Source organism: Strix uralensis, chromosome 1, assembly GCF_047716275.1.
Source record: "Strix uralensis isolate ZFMK-TIS-50842 chromosome 1, bStrUra1, whole genome shotgun sequence".
Taxonomy (NCBI): domain Eukaryota; kingdom Metazoa; phylum Chordata; class Aves; order Strigiformes; family Strigidae; genus Strix; species Strix uralensis.
In genome coordinates this window covers 44,509,281-44,530,151 of record NC_133972.1, presented here as the reverse complement: position 1 = coordinate 44,530,151, position 20,871 = coordinate 44,509,281, and the positions used below count along the sequence as shown (strand labels likewise).

General features: G+C 39.2%; 1 protein-coding gene across 1 annotated transcript in view; it reads left to right on the top strand.

Moving 5' to 3' along the window:
- COL1A2 (collagen type I alpha 2 chain) overlaps positions 1–20,871 on the top strand; it is a 41,842-nt gene that overhangs the window by 20,532 nt on the left and 439 nt on the right. Inside the window, exons 23-50 of the mRNA XM_074864260.1 lie at positions 551–604; positions 990–1,088; positions 1,865–1,918; positions 2,553–2,606; positions 2,722–2,775; positions 2,866–2,919; positions 3,758–3,802; positions 5,935–6,033; positions 6,760–6,867; positions 8,192–8,245; positions 8,807–8,860; positions 9,435–9,488; positions 9,595–9,648; positions 9,751–9,858; positions 10,855–10,908; positions 11,002–11,055; positions 11,909–12,070; positions 13,471–13,578; positions 13,985–14,092; positions 15,765–15,818; positions 15,924–16,031; positions 16,221–16,274; positions 16,644–16,751; positions 17,431–17,484; positions 17,614–17,721; positions 18,126–18,372; positions 18,790–18,980; positions 20,059–20,301. Of these exons, the coding sequence (XP_074720361.1) occupies positions 551–604; positions 990–1,088; positions 1,865–1,918; positions 2,553–2,606; positions 2,722–2,775; positions 2,866–2,919; positions 3,758–3,802; positions 5,935–6,033; positions 6,760–6,867; positions 8,192–8,245; positions 8,807–8,860; positions 9,435–9,488; positions 9,595–9,648; positions 9,751–9,858; positions 10,855–10,908; positions 11,002–11,055; positions 11,909–12,070; positions 13,471–13,578; positions 13,985–14,092; positions 15,765–15,818; positions 15,924–16,031; positions 16,221–16,274; positions 16,644–16,751; positions 17,431–17,484; positions 17,614–17,721; positions 18,126–18,372; positions 18,790–18,980; positions 20,059–20,301 (2,598 nt within the window). The remainder of the gene's footprint in view (positions 1–550; positions 605–989; positions 1,089–1,864; positions 1,919–2,552; positions 2,607–2,721; positions 2,776–2,865; positions 2,920–3,757; positions 3,803–5,934; positions 6,034–6,759; positions 6,868–8,191; positions 8,246–8,806; positions 8,861–9,434; positions 9,489–9,594; positions 9,649–9,750; positions 9,859–10,854; positions 10,909–11,001; positions 11,056–11,908; positions 12,071–13,470; positions 13,579–13,984; positions 14,093–15,764; positions 15,819–15,923; positions 16,032–16,220; positions 16,275–16,643; positions 16,752–17,430; positions 17,485–17,613; positions 17,722–18,125; positions 18,373–18,789; positions 18,981–20,058; positions 20,302–20,871) is intronic.

Genomic DNA, 20,871 nt, shown 5'->3' with positions numbered 1-20,871 from the left:
TGCGATCATTATGATCACAGATGAAGTGTGTGTGTCCTCTTCAACTAACTAAAAGAAAAGCAGACCCTGCTAAAATGATGTGAGATGGCTGATCTCAATTATTTCAATTTTATTTTGCAAGTGATTTCATTGAAAACAGCCATTCACTTTTAGTGGATGCTGCAGCCAGATTATGTTATTATTGTTTTATCATCTTTAATCTACTCTTTCTATCCCACCCCATGAAGCGAGTTTTCAATGCACATATGAACTATTAGGCATCTGCAAACATTTAAGCACATTTTCTGCTAAAGTAGAGCCTAAATGAGTTTATCTGAGTGAAACAGGTACTTACCTATATTGATTTTCAACTGGCATGGGAGCACATATCAAATTAAACTTCCGTGTATTTTAGATGTAAACTTGATAGGATATGCAGTCCTGTTTCCACGGTGTATATTGATAACTTGGTGTCTGTCTGTGTATGTATGCGCGCACGGAGAAAAAAAATTTGGTTAACTGTTGGGTGAGTTGGTTTCCTTCTAAAAACATGAAACCTTTCCTTTCCCAGGGTCTCCCAGGTCAGCCTGGAAGCCCAGGCCCTGCTGGCAAGGAAGGTCCTGTTGTAAGTACCTTGCTTCTCATTGTTTCTGCATTGCATGTGAAACATAGACCTAAACTGAGATTTTAAAAAGCAGACATCTTAGCACTGAGCTCTAACACAACTCTGTGTAAAACCAGCAAGATTTTACTACCATATTACCTAGAAGATCAGTGAGAAACTTTCCGTTCATTTCTGTGGGTCTCAGATCAGGCCTGTGTCCTGGAAGGGGAAGAAGAAATACACAGTTCTACAAAAAGGAGGAAAATGGAGGAATGCATGAGCATGCAATATATAAACAGTGTTTAAAAGTTAAATGGCATTTGCTTCCTGTCAGTACACATTTATCCTAAAACTGAACTCTAATTAAATTACCCCAGCCATTTAATAGTATGATTTCTTTTTCTAGGGTTTCCCTGGAGCAGATGGTAGGGTTGGGCCAATCGGTCCAGCTGGTAATAGAGGTGAGCCTGGCAACATTGGATTCCCTGGACCAAAAGGTCCCACTGTAAGTACAGTAGAGAAACTTTCTATTACTATGAAGGTATTTCCAGACTAATCTGTAGGTCCCCAACTCTAACAATCAAACACATCACATCTCCCTGTGACGTCCTGTACTGCTTATTGGATGTCATCCACTTACATTCAAGCATTCTGTTTTAAATTATTTTCCAGTTATCTAAAATACGATTAGGCAAATGAAGAATAATTTAGTTTAGGAATATTTGGACACTGAAGTGATTAGAATAATATATGTCTATATTATAATTTCTGCATGTCCATTTTATCATTTTTGTATATACACTTCAGTAAAAGTTCTGTAAAGTTTGGCCGCCAAGCCTAAGTTTCAGTTACAGAGTATTGTTATTTAGCACAATCCAAAGCTCACTCATTTAGTAGAAAAGCTACCAGTGATTTCTGGTCATGTCACATAGAGGCCACAGATAACAATAATCGTCTCCTGGATTTATGGGATTACTATACATACACATGCAGTCATATATATATATATATATATAGTGTATTGCATAGGATACTATGCAGTGCCCTGAATTATGATCTCAAAAAATAAAGGAATGGAGTTTTGAAAAGACATTTATTTTTGAGCTGTTCTTTCTAAGTGGTTCAACAAGGCAGGTGGAGCTTGTGGGTGTTTTAATTAGGGTTAAAGAAATATTACAATAAATCTTCTGGCAAGGAGAGTATCAGTCTCTGTTTAGTAGTTTAAACTGAATCTAACATGAAGTCTTGGTTAACTTTTGTATCTTTTTCTTTCAACTTCAGGGTGAACCTGGCAAACCTGGTGAAAGAGGCAATGTTGGTCTTGCTGGCCCACGGGTATGTGGATATGTTTTCTTTATCAATCTCCAGAGAGAAAAAAAGTAGATTTTCAAAACCTCTGTAATGAGATAGCATTGTCTTGTGCAAGCATGAATAGATGATGAAATAGAAAAGCACTTGGGAATGCATTCATCTAGCCTCATGTCAGTGGAGACTATTACTTAAGGGATAAATGAAAACTATCCTTGGGTATTAATTGGGTAATTAATTATGGGGTATTAACTTCCTATGAAGAGGAAAAAATAGCACTGCCTGTGAAAATTTTTGAGGACAGTGTCTGGTTTCTAATTTATCCTGTAAACTTCCTACTTCTTACTGAGAGTTGACAATAATTCTTCCATTTAGGGGACCAAATAATTGAGGTGTTGTGGGAAAAATGCTATGAGCAAGGTTCCTATAATCTGTAATTCAAAAAAATTTTCCTTAAGGATAAATGTGCTGCAATAAGTAAAACAACTACAGAATTTAAAATTGTAAGCATCTTTAGTCCCTTTGACAGTGAAGCTCTCACAGTAAATGGTTAAGTTCAAAATATGCAGCCAGAGACCTTTGGTTTTGTCACAGAATCACATTAGAGAGATTCATAACAAATCAAAACTTTGATAACAGCTTTCTACTTGAACACATTTAGGGTGCTCCTGGTCCAGAGGGAAACAACGGTGCTCAAGGTCCTCCTGGAGTCACTGTAAGTAACAGTCTCTACACAGACCCGTTACTTTTCATTAATGGGACTTCCCATTTTAAAATCCATTTTCCTGTATTTCTTCTTCCAAGTTAATCATGTTTTTCATTCCATCCAGGGCAACCAAGGTGGAAAAGGTGAACAAGGTCCCGCTGGCCCTCCTGGCTTCCAGGTAAGTAACGATGTGCTCTTATCTATGGTTTACAAAGCATGAAGTACTTCTGCCTTAACTTTATTTGTATTCTTGTTTCTTTACACTTAGGGTCTGCCAGGTCCCTCGGGTCCAGCCGGTGAAGCTGGTAAACCAGGCGAAAGGGTGAGTGACAGATACAGCGCTCCACAAGTAGGGGCAGGCATTGCATAAGCATTATGTTTACAATTGCACATGTGGTGAAGCAAGAGCCTGTTGGATCCATTTGCCAAAAAAAAGCAATCCATGTTATATGCAAAGTTTAATAGTCCCTTTTGTTAAAGCTAGCCACAAATGAAGAAGGTCCATTGGAATTTGCAACATACTATTTTTTCAAAGTTTTGGTATGAAACTGAGCAAAGCCAGTCCTTTGCTTTTTGGGCCTTAAGCAACAATATAATATGCTCCCTCCCCCAAAATACAAGACAGTACATGAAAAATATTTTACTTCAAATTTCTTTTGAAATCTTCAAGGTTCAATCTAACCTGCATTACTCCAATTGTATGCTTTTGCAGCTCAATTGATTTTGGTGAATTTACAATGACATACAACTGAGGTAGCTCAGTGGTGATTCAGGCTCTAGGTTCTGCTCAGTTAGTGTGTGATGTAATCTGCAAATTGTGCATCCTGTGTGTCATAACCACCTTTCATGTTTATAGTTACATCCCTCTACGTCCCTGTAAAAGAGTTTACATTGCATGTACCTGAAAAATGAGCTTGGAATTTAATAGCTAACTCGTTCTTCAGGTGAGAAATTATTCTCTCATGTGCTTTGAGATATTGTGCAGCTATATGAAAAGGGTTTTTTCTGTGTATCTAAAAGACTGGTTTTAGTCTGAAGATTTTCAATATGCTGCTGCAATTTGAGAAGCATTTCTATTTACTGCTAAGAAACAAAGCACAATTTAAGCTAATAAATTTGATTTAGAAAACAGCTTTACCAATACATCCACTCTCTTCTAGGGTCTTCATGGTGAATTTGGTGTCCCTGGTCCTGCTGGCCCAAGAGTGAGTAACATGTTTGAAATTTAGTACAGACTGTCTTAATAATGTATTCAATAATAGTAGTAGCTATATAGATTTCCAAGTTTCTCAAGACAAACAGCTCTTCTCAGTTATAGAATACAGTGTATTGCAGCAAACTCCCAGGAACAAGGAAGAATTTTCTCTGCTCTTTGCATGTGTCAGGGTGTATGATTATACAACACAATAGTTGCCTGTGGTAGTAAACTTCTAGATAAGCAATATGAATATTACCCAAGTAAAGATACTGTGTTAATGTACTCGTATTAATGAACTTCACAGTGAGAATGTGGATGACAATAGACTGATCCTACAGTGTTACACTGAGGCCTGGTGCATGTCAGATTTTTCAATTCCAGTGCCTGTGCACAGACCTTCTTAGCCTGACCATTTCAGTCATACTATCCCTTGCTAGCGAGCTCCTAACTCCCATGTAATGTCTTTGTGAATAAATCGTGGGCTGATTCCAGAGCCTGGAATACTTAGAAGATACTGCCTCCTACTTTCCTTTATTCCTGCACTGTGAATAAACATCTGTAAAGTGCTTTGTATGGAGGCTTTCCTGCATGGCAAGAAAGTCCCATTTCTGCAGAGCAATGAGTAGTTTATAAAATGCTCAGTTAATTGTTTTCCAAGTCCACCTATAATGAGGTTGATATTTAAACTGCTTCTGTTGCTTCCTCTTTTCTGCTGACTTCCAGACTAAATGTATTCATGACAAATGTTCCCATTCACTCTTACCAGTCATGTCAGTCAGTTTAAACAGCACTTCACCTCCCTATATTTAGTTCCCTGAGGCTGTACTAGTAACCATGTCCTCTTTAAACTTTTGTTTTGCTAATCTATCCAAATTCCCTTTATCATTGTAGCAGTTATCTGTCTCTGCTCTAGCTTGCCTTAAGCATCTCGTACCCAGCCAGAGTGTATTTCATTCACTATTCCCAATTAGGTCTTACTGATGCTCTGTACAACAAAACTAACAGTTCCTAAAAATACCTCACTGCTTGTGCTAGATCACATTTGCCTTTTTCACGTCTGCATCATATTGTTGGCTATTGGCTATCACTTTTCCCTTTCTGTCATTTTCACCAGATGAAACCCCTATTTACAGCAGAAACTCTAATTTTTGGTGCCTAAATAAAAGGCCTGGTACTTCGCATTCTTGAATTTTGTCCCACTTCTGCTGTGAACAGCAATCCAGCAGGTTGTTCACTTCTTCCTGTATAATATACCAACCCTTCTTCCTGTTGACAAGAGCTTCCACCTTTGTGATATATGCATGTTTCATAAATATCTTTCTTCCTTTTCTGCATCCCTGTCATTAATGAAATGTATGTAAAAATAATGAAAAGATCTATTAATTGGGGAACATCACTACAATATAAGTTAGCCTTCTGCATCGTTGGTGCTTTTTAGCCGTGTGCTATCTCTCCTTGAGCCAGTTCTTTGACCACATTAGAGTTCTCATATAAACTCCCAAATTCTCCAGCATAACTAAAAACCTCCATTATGCCTTAGCACCACGATAATTTGAGATGTCTTTAGTAAAACTGATATTTCTATCTTTGATAGATCTATTGTGCATTTAAGCCCAGTTCCTGGCTATTTCCGTGTCTCCAGATGACCTCTGTTTCAGAATTTATCCTTAAAGCTGTTACAATGTAGAGGTCACATTAGTAGGCTTTATTCTCCAATATTCACCAGGCATTTGCAACTGTAAAAATAAATTTTTGCCAATTACTATGGCTTTAATTTCACTAGAATCCATTATCTGCCCTCAAATTGATAGCAGAAGCTCCATTTGACAATAGTATGCAAGACACTGTTACCAGAAAGAGCACAGTAGCCAAAATCCATGTTCAAAAAGTACTTGTACTTTAACTGCCAGCTGTTACCATGATGCAAGACTTCAGTACTTCACTTTGCTATATTTGTGTCAAAAGCTAGAGCCAATTCTTAGCACCAGTTTAGTTAATATCTGCATGATTCTAATATAGTTTGTAATGGTTTGTTTAGATAAAAATGCATCGCGTTGTCAGTGCTACTAGTCAGTGCTCTTAAACCTCTAAGCTACAGAACAATTCAAGTTAAAACTCAAATCAGACTGTCTTCTGCAGGGTGAACGTGGTCCTCCTGGTGAAAGTGGTGCTGTTGGTCCCGCCGGCTCCATTGGAAGCCGTGGTCCATCTGGCCCACCAGGCCCTGATGGTAACAAGGTAAGCCCTTTCCAGCTGCCATTGCCTTACTGTTGAATTCCTGATGAAGGCGATCCAAAACTTTCTTTCCTAAGAGCATAAGTGATTACTGGTAATAGGTAGTTCTATACGCTATAGCCCCTGCATCATTTCTTCAAGTGGTAAAGCTCCATCCCAGCTAGTCCACACTAATATTAAAGGTTTTTAGCACTATAGATGATGGAAGGGGAACTCCAGTTTGGACTCAGTTTGAATACAGCTTGTCATCTGGGTATACTATTATTCTGTTTTGAGGTTGGGTCTAAGATTTTGGCCAAAATTCATGCTGACTTCCATTTATACCCACCTCTACTTAGACACAGGAAGTTCTTGTGTCTAGTAAGCAATATTTTCCCCAAAACATTAGCACAACAATGAGCAGTCATCTGCCAGAATAAGGTTGGCTTGATGCTAGCTGAATATGGGTCTTAGTTTTCAACACTTTCATGGGTAGTCTTTCTACAGAAGTTTGGTTTGGAACATGGGACACCCTAAAACCTCAGGAGCCCACAGAATCAGAGAGAGTGTTCATGTCTGGCATCTTGGCTAGCTGAAAAAGTAAAATAAGGACAATAGCTTAAGACAAAATACTACTACTCACACTGTTTGCAACCAAGCAGGATGATGGGCAAAGTAGTAATGACAGAATTCTGTTCCAAATTGAGTGAATGATTGACCCTGTCTTACCTGATGTGCTGTTGCTGCTAGGGTGAGCCTGGCAATGTTGGTGCTGCTGGTGGTCCTGGTCCTGCTGGCTCTGGTGGAATCCCAGGAGAGAGAGGTGTTGCTGGTGTTCCAGGAGGCAAGGGTGAAAAGGTAAGGTGGACAACCTTCTTTGTTACTGCATGCGCAGGTTTGGGAGATGCTTAAATGTCATTAACTTAAAAAAACTGCAAGTTACCTCAATGCGACTTTTATTTACTGTGAAACTGTTCAATAAGTAGAGGTTTTGTTGGTCTAACAGACTGACAGTCTTTTCTAAGGTTGTATTTTGATCTTTTCTCAGCATTTGGAAGTGGTTTAAGTGGCAGTTAGTTCTTCACAGGATTGGTTAACAATGATCTTATCTTTACGAAAGAAATACTAAAGCTGTCTTTGAGTAGAGGCTTTATAGTAGGAATGGGCCTACTGATCACAAAGAACTGAGTCTCTGATCAAATCCTTAACTGCTCTAGGTGCAGTGACTATGGTATAAGTAAATCAGTTACAAAAATTTTATGATTATATCAGTTTTCCATAAAATCAGAAAACATTTTAGCCAATTTAAGCCTTTATATAAAGCTATAAAGTCTGGTTGCAAGTTGTGTTGCTACCTCTGCTTTATCCATATAATTATAAAATTGTTTTTTATCTTGCTATGTACATTTCCTTTCATATTTTCTTCTGTTCATTATTTAAACTCTAAACTGAGATTTCTAGAACTGCTTTATTTTTTTTACTAAAAAAATCCATAGTCATTTAGCATAAATGCAGTTGTAAGAAAATTAAGATAATTGCTTGCAACTTTTTATAAAACATTGTGTACTGACATGCAGATTAATGCAGAAGAGTAGGATGCATTAAAAGAGGTAGAACAGAGTGCTGGTCTGATTTCTTGACACTAGTGATGGCCTGGATATAATTTTTTGTTATGTGAAACATACGGCATTTTATGTGACTACTCATATGACATCATTGTTTTTAACAGTTATTCTCCTGCTTCAGATAGAAAATATAACATGAATACTCAAAAGAATTTTTACATATGGTTATTTCTTGACCAAAATAAAAGGAATTTTGAAGGGGGGATTTACATTCATCATGTGGATCATCAACTTGGTTTTGAATTTTTAATTCCACACAAAATTCTTGCCACCTGAGGTAAACTAAGTAGATTTCCCATGAAAGAGGCAGGCTGGTAATTCTGAAAAGCCTGTCAGTCCCCTTTGTCTGCAAATTCTCGCTTTGCAAGTCAGTACATACTCAGCAATAAGAATGAAATAATAATCAAAGTCCATTCCCCAAAAAGCTAGCATGATAAACATCTCGTATGATACGCAAATGATACATGGATACTCAGCAAACAGTTCAAAACTTCTTTCATACAAACTATTGCCTTTGTTACCAATATAATGGTTTTTTTCTTCTCTGTGTATACTAGGGTGCCCCAGGTCTGAGAGGTGATACTGGTGCAACAGGAAGAGATGGTGCTCGTGTAAGTATCTTTTGATTCTACTTGAGTTTACCTTGCTACACCTCAGAATTTAAGTGACTAAAAAGGATGTTCAGGACTTATATTTTCTACTGTATTGCATTTCCACTTATACCTGCTCACTTTTGGTACAAATCAATATGATTTTGTTGCCCCTTGTCCAGGGATGTTTGAATGTGGGGGGAGAGAGAAAAGTGATCACTTCTCATGCACACAAGCAGAGAAATGATGTCATCAGAGAACCTGGTATTTCAGACAGTGGTTCAGTGTGACATTATCCTCTCTAACTTCTTGGGCTCAGCCCAGACACTTAATTTTAAAGGCAGCATGCAAAGCCAGACAAAATTATCATTAATTTGAGATTTCGGCTGCATGTCCTAGAATTCATACTTTGAAAGGAAAACGACAGAATAGATTCTTTTATAAAATCATGTGTCCTTTATATTGAAAACAGCTGGAAGAAAGTCACACACTTGTCTCCACAAGGAAACAGAAAAAACTATTAAAAGCAGTCACTCCTGCTTACATTGTGTTAGAAATGGTGTCCTGTCTCTTGACCTGTAGGGTCTCCCTGGTGCTATTGGTGCTCCTGGCCCTGCTGGTGGTGCTGGTGATCGGGTAAGTCTACTCTTTGAATGACAAGTGTTTTGATTGTTTATACAGTACCCAGGCATGAATGAGGAGGAAAGATGAGGAGTTCCATAAAAACCAATTCCATCTTTCTAGTATGCACAAACTTGCCAAGCTTTTCAGATTTGGGAGGCAAGGGTTATTGGGACTGAGGAACAGTGAAGTTTGCCATAGCACCCCAAACCTTTTCCTAAAAGGGCAGGGAAGGGATACAAATCTATACGGCAGTGAGTTATATGGGGAGAAGTTTCTGATTTAGGCTTTCTCTGAATTCTTCCTAGTTGAGGCTAATCTCCACAATCCTCCTCACACTGTGAGAAGAGGTTTTGATATGGTGATGAACAACTACACATTAGCTCAGAATGATTCTTTATCCTGTCTGAATATTGTTAGAAATTATTAATACAGGGTGGGTTAAAACAGAAGCATTTTCAGTAACACCCTTTCCATTGGAGACACGGGGAGACTCACTACATGCATCTGTACCACAAGATCACCCCTGTTCTGACTGCAGTGAGGCATTCCCCCACAGTGTCATAATGTTTTCTGCCATCTGTTTTAGGGTGAAGGAGGTCCTGCTGGTCCTGCTGGTCCTGCTGGTGCCCGTGGTATCCCTGTAAGTAGCAATCCCTACAACAATTCCTGAGTCAAAGACATGATGTTCAGAAAAATGCCCTTTTCACAGCCCATTCCAACCAGTCCTCTCTTTGTCCTCCCTTTAGGGTGAGCGCGGTGAGCCTGGTCCTGTAGGTCCTAGTGGATTTGCTGGACCTCCTGTGAGTATTGCTTGCGCTTTCCTCTTATTGATGCCACGCCGTTCCTCTGCTCCCTTTGCATGCTTTTCTAACTCCTCGTTCTGTGTGTTTTTCTGCCTACAGGGTGCAGCTGGTCAGCCTGGTGCTAAAGGCGAGCGTGGGCCTAAAGGACCTAAGGGTGAAAGTGGACCAACAGGTGCTATTGGCCCAATTGGTGCTTCTGGACCACCAGTAAGTGAACTGTGTCTTTGTAAAATGCATAGTTCTTAACTGTGCTATGCAAGCAATACGCTAACCCGAAGGCCTTGAATTTTTAAAAGGTAATTAAAAAAAAACAAACAAAACCTTCAAACTAAGCTGCGAGGAAAGCCACCATACTGATTTTCACACATTATATAAACTTTGTCAATCTATTTATGTGGGCTCAGATCGTAAGTCTGGAACTGAAATGAAGAGAAAAAAAAAATAATTTTCAACTTGCCCTGAAGATCAGCAAAATCAGTCTATCTTGGACCATTCAGGGGCTGATTGTGGGTAAGTTCTGAGCTGAGGATATTGATATCTTCCTCTCAAAGACAGGATGTGCTGTCGCAGTCTGATTTTCAGACCCAGTCATCCAGAAGCATATGTGCAAATTTGTCTGTGCACCCACTTACACACAGGCTTTTCATGTGCTAACACCTTTATAGTCCAAAGGTATATACTGCTTCACATGCATGCAGCCCGTTATTGGGGAACTGGTTGAAATGATACAGAAAGTCAGGCCCTGGTACTTCAAATATTGTGAAGTGTTGAAGGGTAACATGGCTTGGGATTCTTACTGAATGACTCTAATAGAGCAATATCAGGCCCTTGCACTACATGGCTGTATTAGTCATACAGTGCAAACAGAGGACTTGCTGTTCTTTGCCTTACTATGTCTTTCACATTTTGACTTCCAGATTTGCTTAGATGCACATAACATTTGCAAGGCAAATTCATTTGAATCATAAATGCCTCATGCAACTCTTCTCCGTCCTTACAATACTGATTTAAAATGCCTCTGAGAATTTACTACCCCACTATCAGGACAGGAACTGTGGTTTTGGGCCCAGTCCTCCTCCTGTTAAAGTAAAAAGCAAAATGGCCCTTAACTTCCATGAGGGTGAGACTGAGCCCTTATTCTAAATAGGGAACATTAACAGTCTTTGCTTGATTCATCTGTTTTTTTCAATCCTTTGTACATAGGGTCCCGCTGGTGCTGCTGGTCCTGCTGGCCCTCGTGGTGATGCTGGTCCTCCCGTAAGTCTTCAGGCTTTTGGCACTGACTTTGTTGCTTTTCATGAAGTCATTGTTTCCTTTAAACCAAATCTTCCTCTTCACTTTTATTTTTAGGGCATGACTGGTTTCCCTGGTGCTGCTGGAAGAGTTGGTCCTCCTGGCCCTGCTGTAAGTAGCTAATGAAGAAGTTCTAATAGGAGATAACCCAGAAGTTGCATTGGTTAGGGATAATCCTCATTTTCGTTACATTGACACAAATTCTAACTGCACTGTAATCACCTCAGATCCTTATAGGACTGGATGAGATAAGAAAAAGTCTCAACTGTTTAACGTCCCAGTGTGGGAGTTATGCGTTTAATTTGTGGATTATTTTACAATCCATTGAGCATCCCTCTGCATCTTGAGGTGCCTAACCATTTGTAAAGATCTGTGTTTATTTTGCTTTAGTTCACCATGAGTAACTGCATAGTCTTTGATTTTGAGTGAAACAAGAAGGTCATGTCCTATTTGAAAGAAGAATGTTAAGGTTATCTTGTGTCCACACTGGCTATAGTATCTGCAGTTCCAGCCCCTGCCTCAAGCAGGGCAACTTCTGCTTGTGTTTACGAATGTGAATCCCTGCTTCTTTATTTTTCAGCTAAAAAGGTGATTCCAACTTTTACCAAAAGGCACTTTTTTCCTTAGATATCCTACACTTAAATTATTGTAAATTTCAGTATCCAAAGCAAGTAATCCTGTTGAATTGGAAGAGGTTTTTTGTCATAGATTTTATAGTTGCAATTAATGTCTCCAGAGGCAAATCAATATTTTCCTCGCCAAATTTTGCCACTTTCACCTGCACTGAGTAAAAAAAAAAAAATCTCAGTTCAGTAATTCTACTGATTCCAGCTATCTGCTGCTAACAACAGCAATAGAAGTTGCAAAGCACAATTTTTGTACATGGACATAAAATGAAATTTATCTCTGTTCTCCTGTTAATGGGTCTATATTGTAATGGTATCCTATTCATACTCAATCCTAGGGTATCAGTGGTCCCCCTGGTCCTCCTGGCCCAGCTGGCAAAGATGGTGCTAGAGGTCTACGTGGAGATGTTGGTCCAGTTGGCCGTACTGGTGAACAAGGTATTGCTGGTCCACCTGGTTTTGCTGGTGAGAAAGGTCCATCTGGAGAGGCTGGTGCTGCCGTAAGTTACTGAGTATTGCATCTCCTTAAAAATGTTTCTCTTCATGTAAATGTTATGGCTTCTAAGATACTTTTGGTATTTGTGAAGGGCTTTTCTCTTTTATTCACAGATTTAGCAAAGCTTTTAGGTAGAAGCTCCGCTGAGACTCAAGAAATTGTTATAGACATGTTTGACAAACATGCCGTAAAAAGTGAACCTGATCTCTGGATCAGGTTTTTCTCTCTTTTTTTTTTTCTTGTGATGAGTTGCATCTTTCTCTGCAAGTAGCTCAAATGAAAGCAACAAGGCTAACTACAGAAAAAATTGCTACTTAGTCTGAGAAAGGAAAGCAGAGTCTCCTGCTCTGAAATTGAGCACCATGGATGGAAAAGAGGAACATGTGAACACCCATTTAGAACAATCTCAATTTGTTTCTGCATCAGAAACTCTAATTTGTGGGGATCACAAGGTTAAAGTTGTCTGGCCTCAGGTTGTCTTAGAATTATGCAAATATATTAATTAATTTTGAGAGCCTTTAAGCTTGCACATCCAGAATTATTAGCTTTTCTAAAGTCAGACACATTTCTGTCTTACGGAAGTATGCACTTGTATGAATTAGCACTCTAGTGTTTCTCAATAAAAAAATTATACAAATTTCTTCCGTGATCTGCAGAAGTTGAAGCTAAGAATGAAATCTTCAGTGTCATTGTCAGACATGTATGTTAAAATTTTGTACATGACAATTGAAAATTTGCCCTTTAATGCCCAGTAAAAAGCAATACATTTTCTAATTTTGATGTTCTAATTTAATTTCAATAATGAAAAGCAATTGAACTAGTAGGCCTGACTAAATTAAGATAATAATTTAGGGTAATCTGTCAGGTTGATTACTTATGTCAAGTTTAGCGCTACATATGCTCAAATTTCAAGGAAACGGAAAAGTCACTTAACTAAACAAACTTTACCTTTCAAATGGTCAGCAGAGACCTCTACGGGTTGTTTGGAGATATCAGATACCACCTAGATATCTTCTAAGGCTGTTTCATGGTCAGTCTCTTTGCTATGGAATCCTCTCACATAGTCATCTTCTCTTACTGAATACTCCAGTTTTCATGCATCACCCACTGTTACTGAATGGGAAAAGAAAAAGCATGTGTATAATGTTCAGAAACAGCATTTTCACTGGAAATCAATTGTGAGGGGAGTATAACTGACATTACATTCTTACAGACCTTTAGCTTTGGAGTTTAAAGTCTTATGGCTTGGTTGCAACTTCTTCCATGCAGGAACTACCACTGACACACATTGAGATCCTTGGAAAGCAGTTGGTACTATTATAGAGCAAAACAAATGAGAAATGTGGAGGGCCATAAAATTGATTTTTCTCTGTTAATGTAAATAATATTCTCTTCATGTCATAGGGTCCTCCCGGTAGCCCAGGTCCTCAGGGTATTCTTGGTGCTCCTGGTATCCTTGGTCTGCCTGGCTCTCGGGGAGAACGTGGTCTTCCAGGCATCTCTGGGGCAACAGTGAGTATATTAACTGCTTTAAACAGATACGTGTAAAGAAAAATGTTGAGGTCTCCTCTTATGGGAAGCCAGGGAGATCTAGATTCTGCTGCTGCTGCAAACAGAGGGTATGAACCTAACAGACTTAGAGCAGTAAGGAAATTATTTCTTGCTGTAGACAAACAAGACTCTGTCTGCAGGTGAGTGTATTTTTGAATAGCATCAGAGGTTTCTGATAGAAGAGGTAGAAACTTTAGAATTAAGATAATATTTCGTATAGTTAGATATGTTTCTTGTGTCCTGGTTCTTTTTCACTTCCAGAATCAATTGCAGAGAAATCTTTCTCTTAGACATAGGCCAAAAGTTCTGTAAGACTGGTCTGTGTTGTATTATAATGCCACATTTTGTTACCACTGTTGTGTATTAGGGTGAACCTGGCCCCCTGGGTGTTTCTGGTCCTCCTGGTGCTCGTGGTCCCTCTGGTCCTGTGGGTTCTCCTGGTCCAAATGGTGCTCCTGGTGAAGCTGGTCGTGATGTAAGTTATGTCTTATTTCCTCTTCAGGATTGCCTTTCTTTTATTCTGAGCTAAAAACAAATACACAGAAAAAATGGATGCAACTGGAGGCAGTTCTGCTAGCAAACTTATACCTTCTGGTGTCTTCAGGGAAAATTATAGCAGGATTCTAATAGACATGGATTGCCCTCCCCATCCCCAGCTAGGTGGCAGATTCTTCACAGCACAAGTTGTGTCTGAAATACCTCCTAGAGTCACTATCAGAATCTTTTGACTTTTTACTTAATTGCCAAGAAAGATGGAGTGGAGAAAAAATTACTTCATTGTTGGAACTGGGAAAAATAGTACATCCCAGGGGATGGGGTTTTGGCTATAGAGAAGAGTATATCAGGAAAGCTTGTTATCAGCAAATTTTCTTAAACATCATGTTAGATGCAATATGCATATCTTTCAGGGAAGTATAAAAATTGCAGTCACTTTTACTTGAGGGATCGAGTGAATCATGGTATTAAAGAAAAAGCATTTTTTAACTTAAGGCCCACTCAAAATGCATATGAATCACATTACACAAAATGTTGGAATTCAGTTATTGGACTTGTGATCACTGTTTTGGAGTCCTAACAAAACAGATACACTGTAACGTTGTGACTGCATAATGTTTCCCAATGTCCATTCCCTTGCCACAAAATGTAAAGTATGTTTCCAGGCTAAAAACATGACAGAACGAACTCTGGCCTGTGTGGCAGGTACTGCTGAACTGCAGAGATCAGTGCAGGTTAAAACACAGCAAAGGACCTGAGTCCTGTGCAGAAGGGGGAATGTGGGAACACTGGAATGGAACAAATTGCTCCCTCTAATGCCTGGCTCATGGGTGACTACTTGGAGGATAGGGCCCTGCTCCCAGCTCTTCACAGAGCAGCAAATAAACTTACCCATCCAATTTAACCATCCAAGTTAGTAGTTCACCTTGGAGGGTATCCATACAATGGCTATACATGACTTACTAACACATTAACATGTTGTCTTGTCTCCTGTTAGGATAACTTTATAAAGCTTTCTCTGAGCCTTACCAGGGAAGCTTATTTGGTAACCTGAAGCACTGTTAATACAGGTCTCCTGCAAGTCCTGAGACTTACAGGATTTCAAAGAGATCACAGAATGGTGATTAAAAAGAAATAAAATGTCTGTTCTGTCGGAATTTTCTGAAGGAAAAGGTTTTCTAGTGTACTTGGTGAAACAGTTGAAGTGAAATTAACATTCACAAATGAAGCCATTTAAGCTTGTAAAGTACCACAACAAAGTAATTTAGCTGTGACTACTGTTTAAGTCCTTTTCTCGCCACTGACATTTTTCATCTAAAAAGTAGGTCTCAGTTTCACATGAGTGCAAGCTAGATGAAGACCACTATTGTCTTGAGCTTTTCATTTAGAGAAATACAGCAAAACCCAGTAATTTTCTTCTAGGCTGAACTCGTAAAACCTAAAATATTTTATGATCATCTTATTTTTCTGAGAACATAAATATATTTAAGGGATTTGAGAGTTGCATCTATAAGGAAGAGTTTGTTATCTTCAGGATTTATGCTATTCCATCTCAATGTCTTACTCTCATTGGGAGCAATTAGACTGACTCCCAGTTCTGTGTGAGACAAAGGTTGATGGAATTTAATATTTTTTTCATGGTATTTTAACAGGGCAATCCTGGAAACGATGGTCCTCCAGGCCGTGATGGTGCTCCTGGTTTCAAGGTAACTTGTTTTTTTCTTTTATTTCATAATCATGGAAGAAATATTCTCATATATGTAAGTCAGTAGTAACTCACTGTCTTTCCTTTTGCAATCCTTTGTTCCCAGGGTGAGCGTGGTGGTCCTGGTAACCCTGGTCCCAGTGGTGCTGTGGGTGCCCCTGGTCCTCATGGCCAAGTTGGTCCTTCTGGAAAGCCTGGAAACCGTGGTGACCCTGTAAGTTGATGAGACCTTAATCTTTTGATTGACACAGGACTAACATTTGTCCATCATACATATACATTATACACCAAATCTCTCCAGTACATGGATAATTACTTCGTTTTCTGCAGAGATGTGTTGAGCATGGAAGCTTTATTAGGCATAATATACAGCAGTGATGTGCATTTTCTATTCCTATTTCAGGGTCCTGTTGGTGCTGTCGGTCCTGCTGGTGCTTTTGGTCCAAGAGGTCTTGCTGTAAGTCTGATCTCTAAATACATTACCACATTGATGCAAGAAGAGAAAACATGTTTTATTAATAAGGACTCGTGACTCTGCTCAAGATATGGGCGCAAAAAGTAGTACTTAAAGAGCTGTAAATACAGACCTAGAATCTCGATCAGTACTCACTCTTATGGGACCGATCCTGAAGCTTTTGGGATTGACACTCTTCCCGGGTGTGTTAACAGAATGTGTATATATATATATATCTATATATATATATATCTATATATCAGGGGCAACCTATGGCATAGTGTAGAATGTTCATGCTTAATTCTTGCTTTGACAGTAGTATATACTTGAAGCCTTCTATTTTATTCCTCTGACACTTATATCCCTTCCTAGGGCCCACAAGGTCCACGTGGTGAGAAAGGTGAACCTGGTGATAAGGGGCATAGAGGTCTGCCTGGCTTGAAGGGACACAATGGATTGCAGGGTCTTCCTGGTCTTGCTGTAAGTAAATGACTTTCAGGATTTTTCATATAAAGAGCAAAAAAGGGAAATAAGGTCACCCTGGTGTGGAATTACATATGCACAACCCAGCAAGTTGATACCACTTACTCCACCCTGCATCATCTTTCAAAGCCCATAAGATTCTCTTTAACACTCAAAGCTCTTCACATGAAATGACAAATTTTGCTATTGCCATTGATAGTTGGCTTTAGAACTGTGAGTACCATTAGCTGCCCTGAAACTCGACTACACTTGTCTAGCACAGAGTTCAAAAAGCTCAGCTTTTGTTTTAATATTATTTCTTATTTTGGCCATGAACTGTAAAGCCTTTGTATCATAGAGAATCAGAAGTAATTTGTAGATTTTTTTTTTTTTCCTTTAAATTCTGGTATCCCCTTTAGGACTTCTGACTTTTATTTTAAAGCCTTCTCTGAAAATATGAAGAAACAATACAGAGACTTTCATAGGTCATCCCCTTAAATACTTCTTTCCGCTGTCTCTCCTCCCTCCCTAAAACAGGCATTTTATACCCCAGCTCCACTAATAAATGCCATTAGCGCTAGACTCCTATTCTCTGAGCCCAAATACACATGCTGACTATAGCTCCCCCTTAATCATGCAAATACAGATGTGTGCCACTGCATGTTTTTAATGACTATGCATGTATCTTTCCCAATAGGGCCAACATGGTGATCAAGGTCCTCCTGGTAACAATGGCCCTGCTGGCCCAAGGGTATGTGAATTTAAGAGCATATTCAAATAACTCTCCCATTCCTTCTGTGCAATTTATACGTGTGTTTTCATTTATATGAATCTCTATTTGTAGTGTTTCCTACTGTCATTAAACTGAGTTTCCTTTTAGGGTCCACCTGGTCCTTCTGGTCCTCCTGGTAAAGATGGTCGCAATGGTCTCCCTGGACCTATTGGCCCTGCTGGTGTGCGTGGCTCTCATGGTAGCCAAGGACCTGCTGTGAGTATAACTTATTTTTTGTTCATTTAACACATTTATGTCAGAATTACAAGAAAAGCACTTCAAAAGCCTAGCAATTTAGGAAAAGATGTGGGTTTATTTATTAAAAAAAGAAACTACTTCTAAATGTCTGTTGTTACTTAACATTAAACACTTCCCTAATCGCCCTAAACCTGACGTCCTTGTTCGTGCCTTATGGCCAGACAGAAAAGACACAAAGAAGATGCATCTTCTACTGCTTGAGCCCATAGTAGTCACCACAGAGCAAGTCCACATGTGCTGCCTCAGATTAGAGCTAAGGGTGCTAGGAGTTAACTAGGACTATGCATGTGTGGAAGCATTTAATTGAGAGAACCATATGTCTAATAGAATGCTTCTTGTCTTTTGCTTTTGAAAAACTTTAGGGTCCTCCTGGTCCTCCTGGTCCCCCCGGTCCCCCTGGCCCCAATGGTGGTGGATATGAAGTCGGCTACGATGCAGAATACTACCGGGCTGATCAGCCTTCTCTCAGACCCAAGGATTATGAAGTTGATGCCACTCTGAAGACATTGAACAACCAAATTGAGACCCTGCTGACCCCAGAAGGCTCCAGAAAGAACCCAGCTCGCACCTGCCGTGACCTAAGACTTAGCCACCCAGAATGGAGCAGCGGTATGTTAGTGCCAGATACTCACCCCTTCTGGCTTAGGGAGTACTTTCAGCTTATTAGCTGTCTTTGATGAATGGTATCCTTGGCCACCCAGTGAAAATACTAAATGATCAGTGAAGAAGTTCTCTCTGCCTCCACTGAAAATAGATACAAAGACATTCTGAAAAGCTCTTTATAGCATGATTATTGCAATAATTTTTCAAAATAAGATGAAAATATTTAACCCTATCTTTCAAATACAGTTTCTTATACATTAACAATCTAATATATATATTTATCCCAGTTATCACCTTAATATTGTACCTAGTTGTGATATTTATGACCTCTCTCTGAGTTTCTATATCAAACAAATGAATATAAACTGAATGCAAATGTTAGGCTGAGAGAACTATTGTTCACATTTCTTTCTTCAATGGCAGGCTTCTACTGGATTGATCCTAACCAAGGCTGCTCTGCAGATGCCATTAGAGCATACTGTGACTTTGCCACTGGTGAGACTTGCATCCATGCCAACCCTGACCATATTCCCACTAAGAACTGGTACATCAACAAGAATCCCAAGGACAAGAAGCACGTATGGTTTGGTGAAACTATCAATGGTGGCAGCCAGGTAAGTGATGTATGGGAGGATGTTTCCTACACTGCTGTCTGAAGAATTCCCAATTCACTGACTCTCAGCAAGCAAACACATAAATTAAACTCTCTTAGAGGGTTACTATGAAAAAGGGAACTATCTTTTATCTCAAGGGAACAGAGCTTCAGTTCTGGTTTGGATCACAATTTGGTAAAAGGATTTCTCAGTATTATTCCAATTTTTCTTGGTGTCTGCAAATGATCAATTCAGATTGACTAATGGCTATTGCTAAGGGACACCTGAACTGAAATATGGTACATTAGAATAAAGACAGTCCAGAAACTGTCTGAAAAAGTACAAAAACCATCTTTGCTTATTCTTTTAATTGAGAATTTTTACATATGACACTGTTCCTGGAAAGATACTTGTATTACACATCACAGATTCTGAGTGTATGCCACTGTAACATTCAGAATTGCCAGTGTAAGAAAAACAATATGTCTACTTGCATGTTAGACACTGTATGAGCCGATTGCAAATGTATCGCTTTTGTACAGCTAAGGAGATCTAATTACATAAATCTTAAATGAAATTACAATGAAATCACAGTGCCCAAGATCTTTAATATAAAGAACATTAGACTGTTCTGACCCAGTGTGATCAATCTTGGGTCCCGTTTGTTACAGTGGCTAAAAGTAAATGCTGTAAAATAATATAAGAACGAAGTAAACATTTGTAATATCCACAGAAACTATTAGACTCAAAAAAAACCCCTCAGGGTTTTCTTGAGACAGGTATTTCTGTGTATCTATGGAAACAATAGATTTCTCTTCCGTGAACTCGTCTGATCTTGTCTTTGAATCCACATAAACCGTTAATACTATCTTGGAACAGAGTTCTACAATTTAACTACATCCTCCCATGTCTGGTTTCAACTCACCACCTACTAGTTTTATTTGATGCTCTTTGGCTCTGGAGTTGCAACAGACAAGTGATTGCAGACTTACGGGATTTTTTTTTTTTAATGTTTCTAGAGTAAATATCACATACTTCCATTGCAAACATCCACCTTTCCCCAGCAGTACAAATGACTGTGTTTCTTTCTGTTTTTCAGTTTGAATACAATGATGAAGGAGTGACCTCAAAGGATATGGCCACCCAACTTGCCTTCATGCGTCTGCTGGCCAACCATGCCTCCCAGAACATCACCTACCACTGCAAGAACAGCATTGCCTACATGGATGAGGAAACTGGCAACCTTAAAAAGGCTGTTATACTGCAGGGATCCAATGATGTTGAACTACGAGCTGAAGGCAACAGCAGATTCACATTCAGCGTTCTTGTGGATGGCTGCTCCGTAAGTAATGCAGGAACCGTGGGCACCATGATTGCCCATGCTTAAGCATGTGATTAGGGACAGAGTTGTGCTTTGATTCAGAATTGGATTATCAGTCAGACCAGCAAAATTTTACCCAGTGAAGATAAATAGCCTACAAAACCAACTATGCAAGATAATTAACAGGTGGGAAGGACTGGGGTACAAACAAATCCTACCTTGTACTGTGCAGTGTGGCAAGAAAGAAAATGCTTTTCAAAGGGACCAGACCCAAATTCTGTGTAAGCTGAAGACTGATGAGAAAATAGTGCACAAGCTGTAGGAGGAGCAGGATCTTTAAGTCCTGAAAATCTCAGGCAGGGTTCTCTAAGGATTTAACATCAGTGTGAATAATATGGTAGTTTATGTAGAGCATCACGCATATGACTTCAGAAGGTTAAAGTAAATATTTTCTCTGTATCAGAGATCTAAATAGTTGGATATGGGTATCTGATTTGCAAACAATGGCAGCAAAATTAATATGAACTTCTTCCAGAAAGTATCCATTCAGGTGAAACAATTCTCAATACTATGAACAATGCAATAACAATT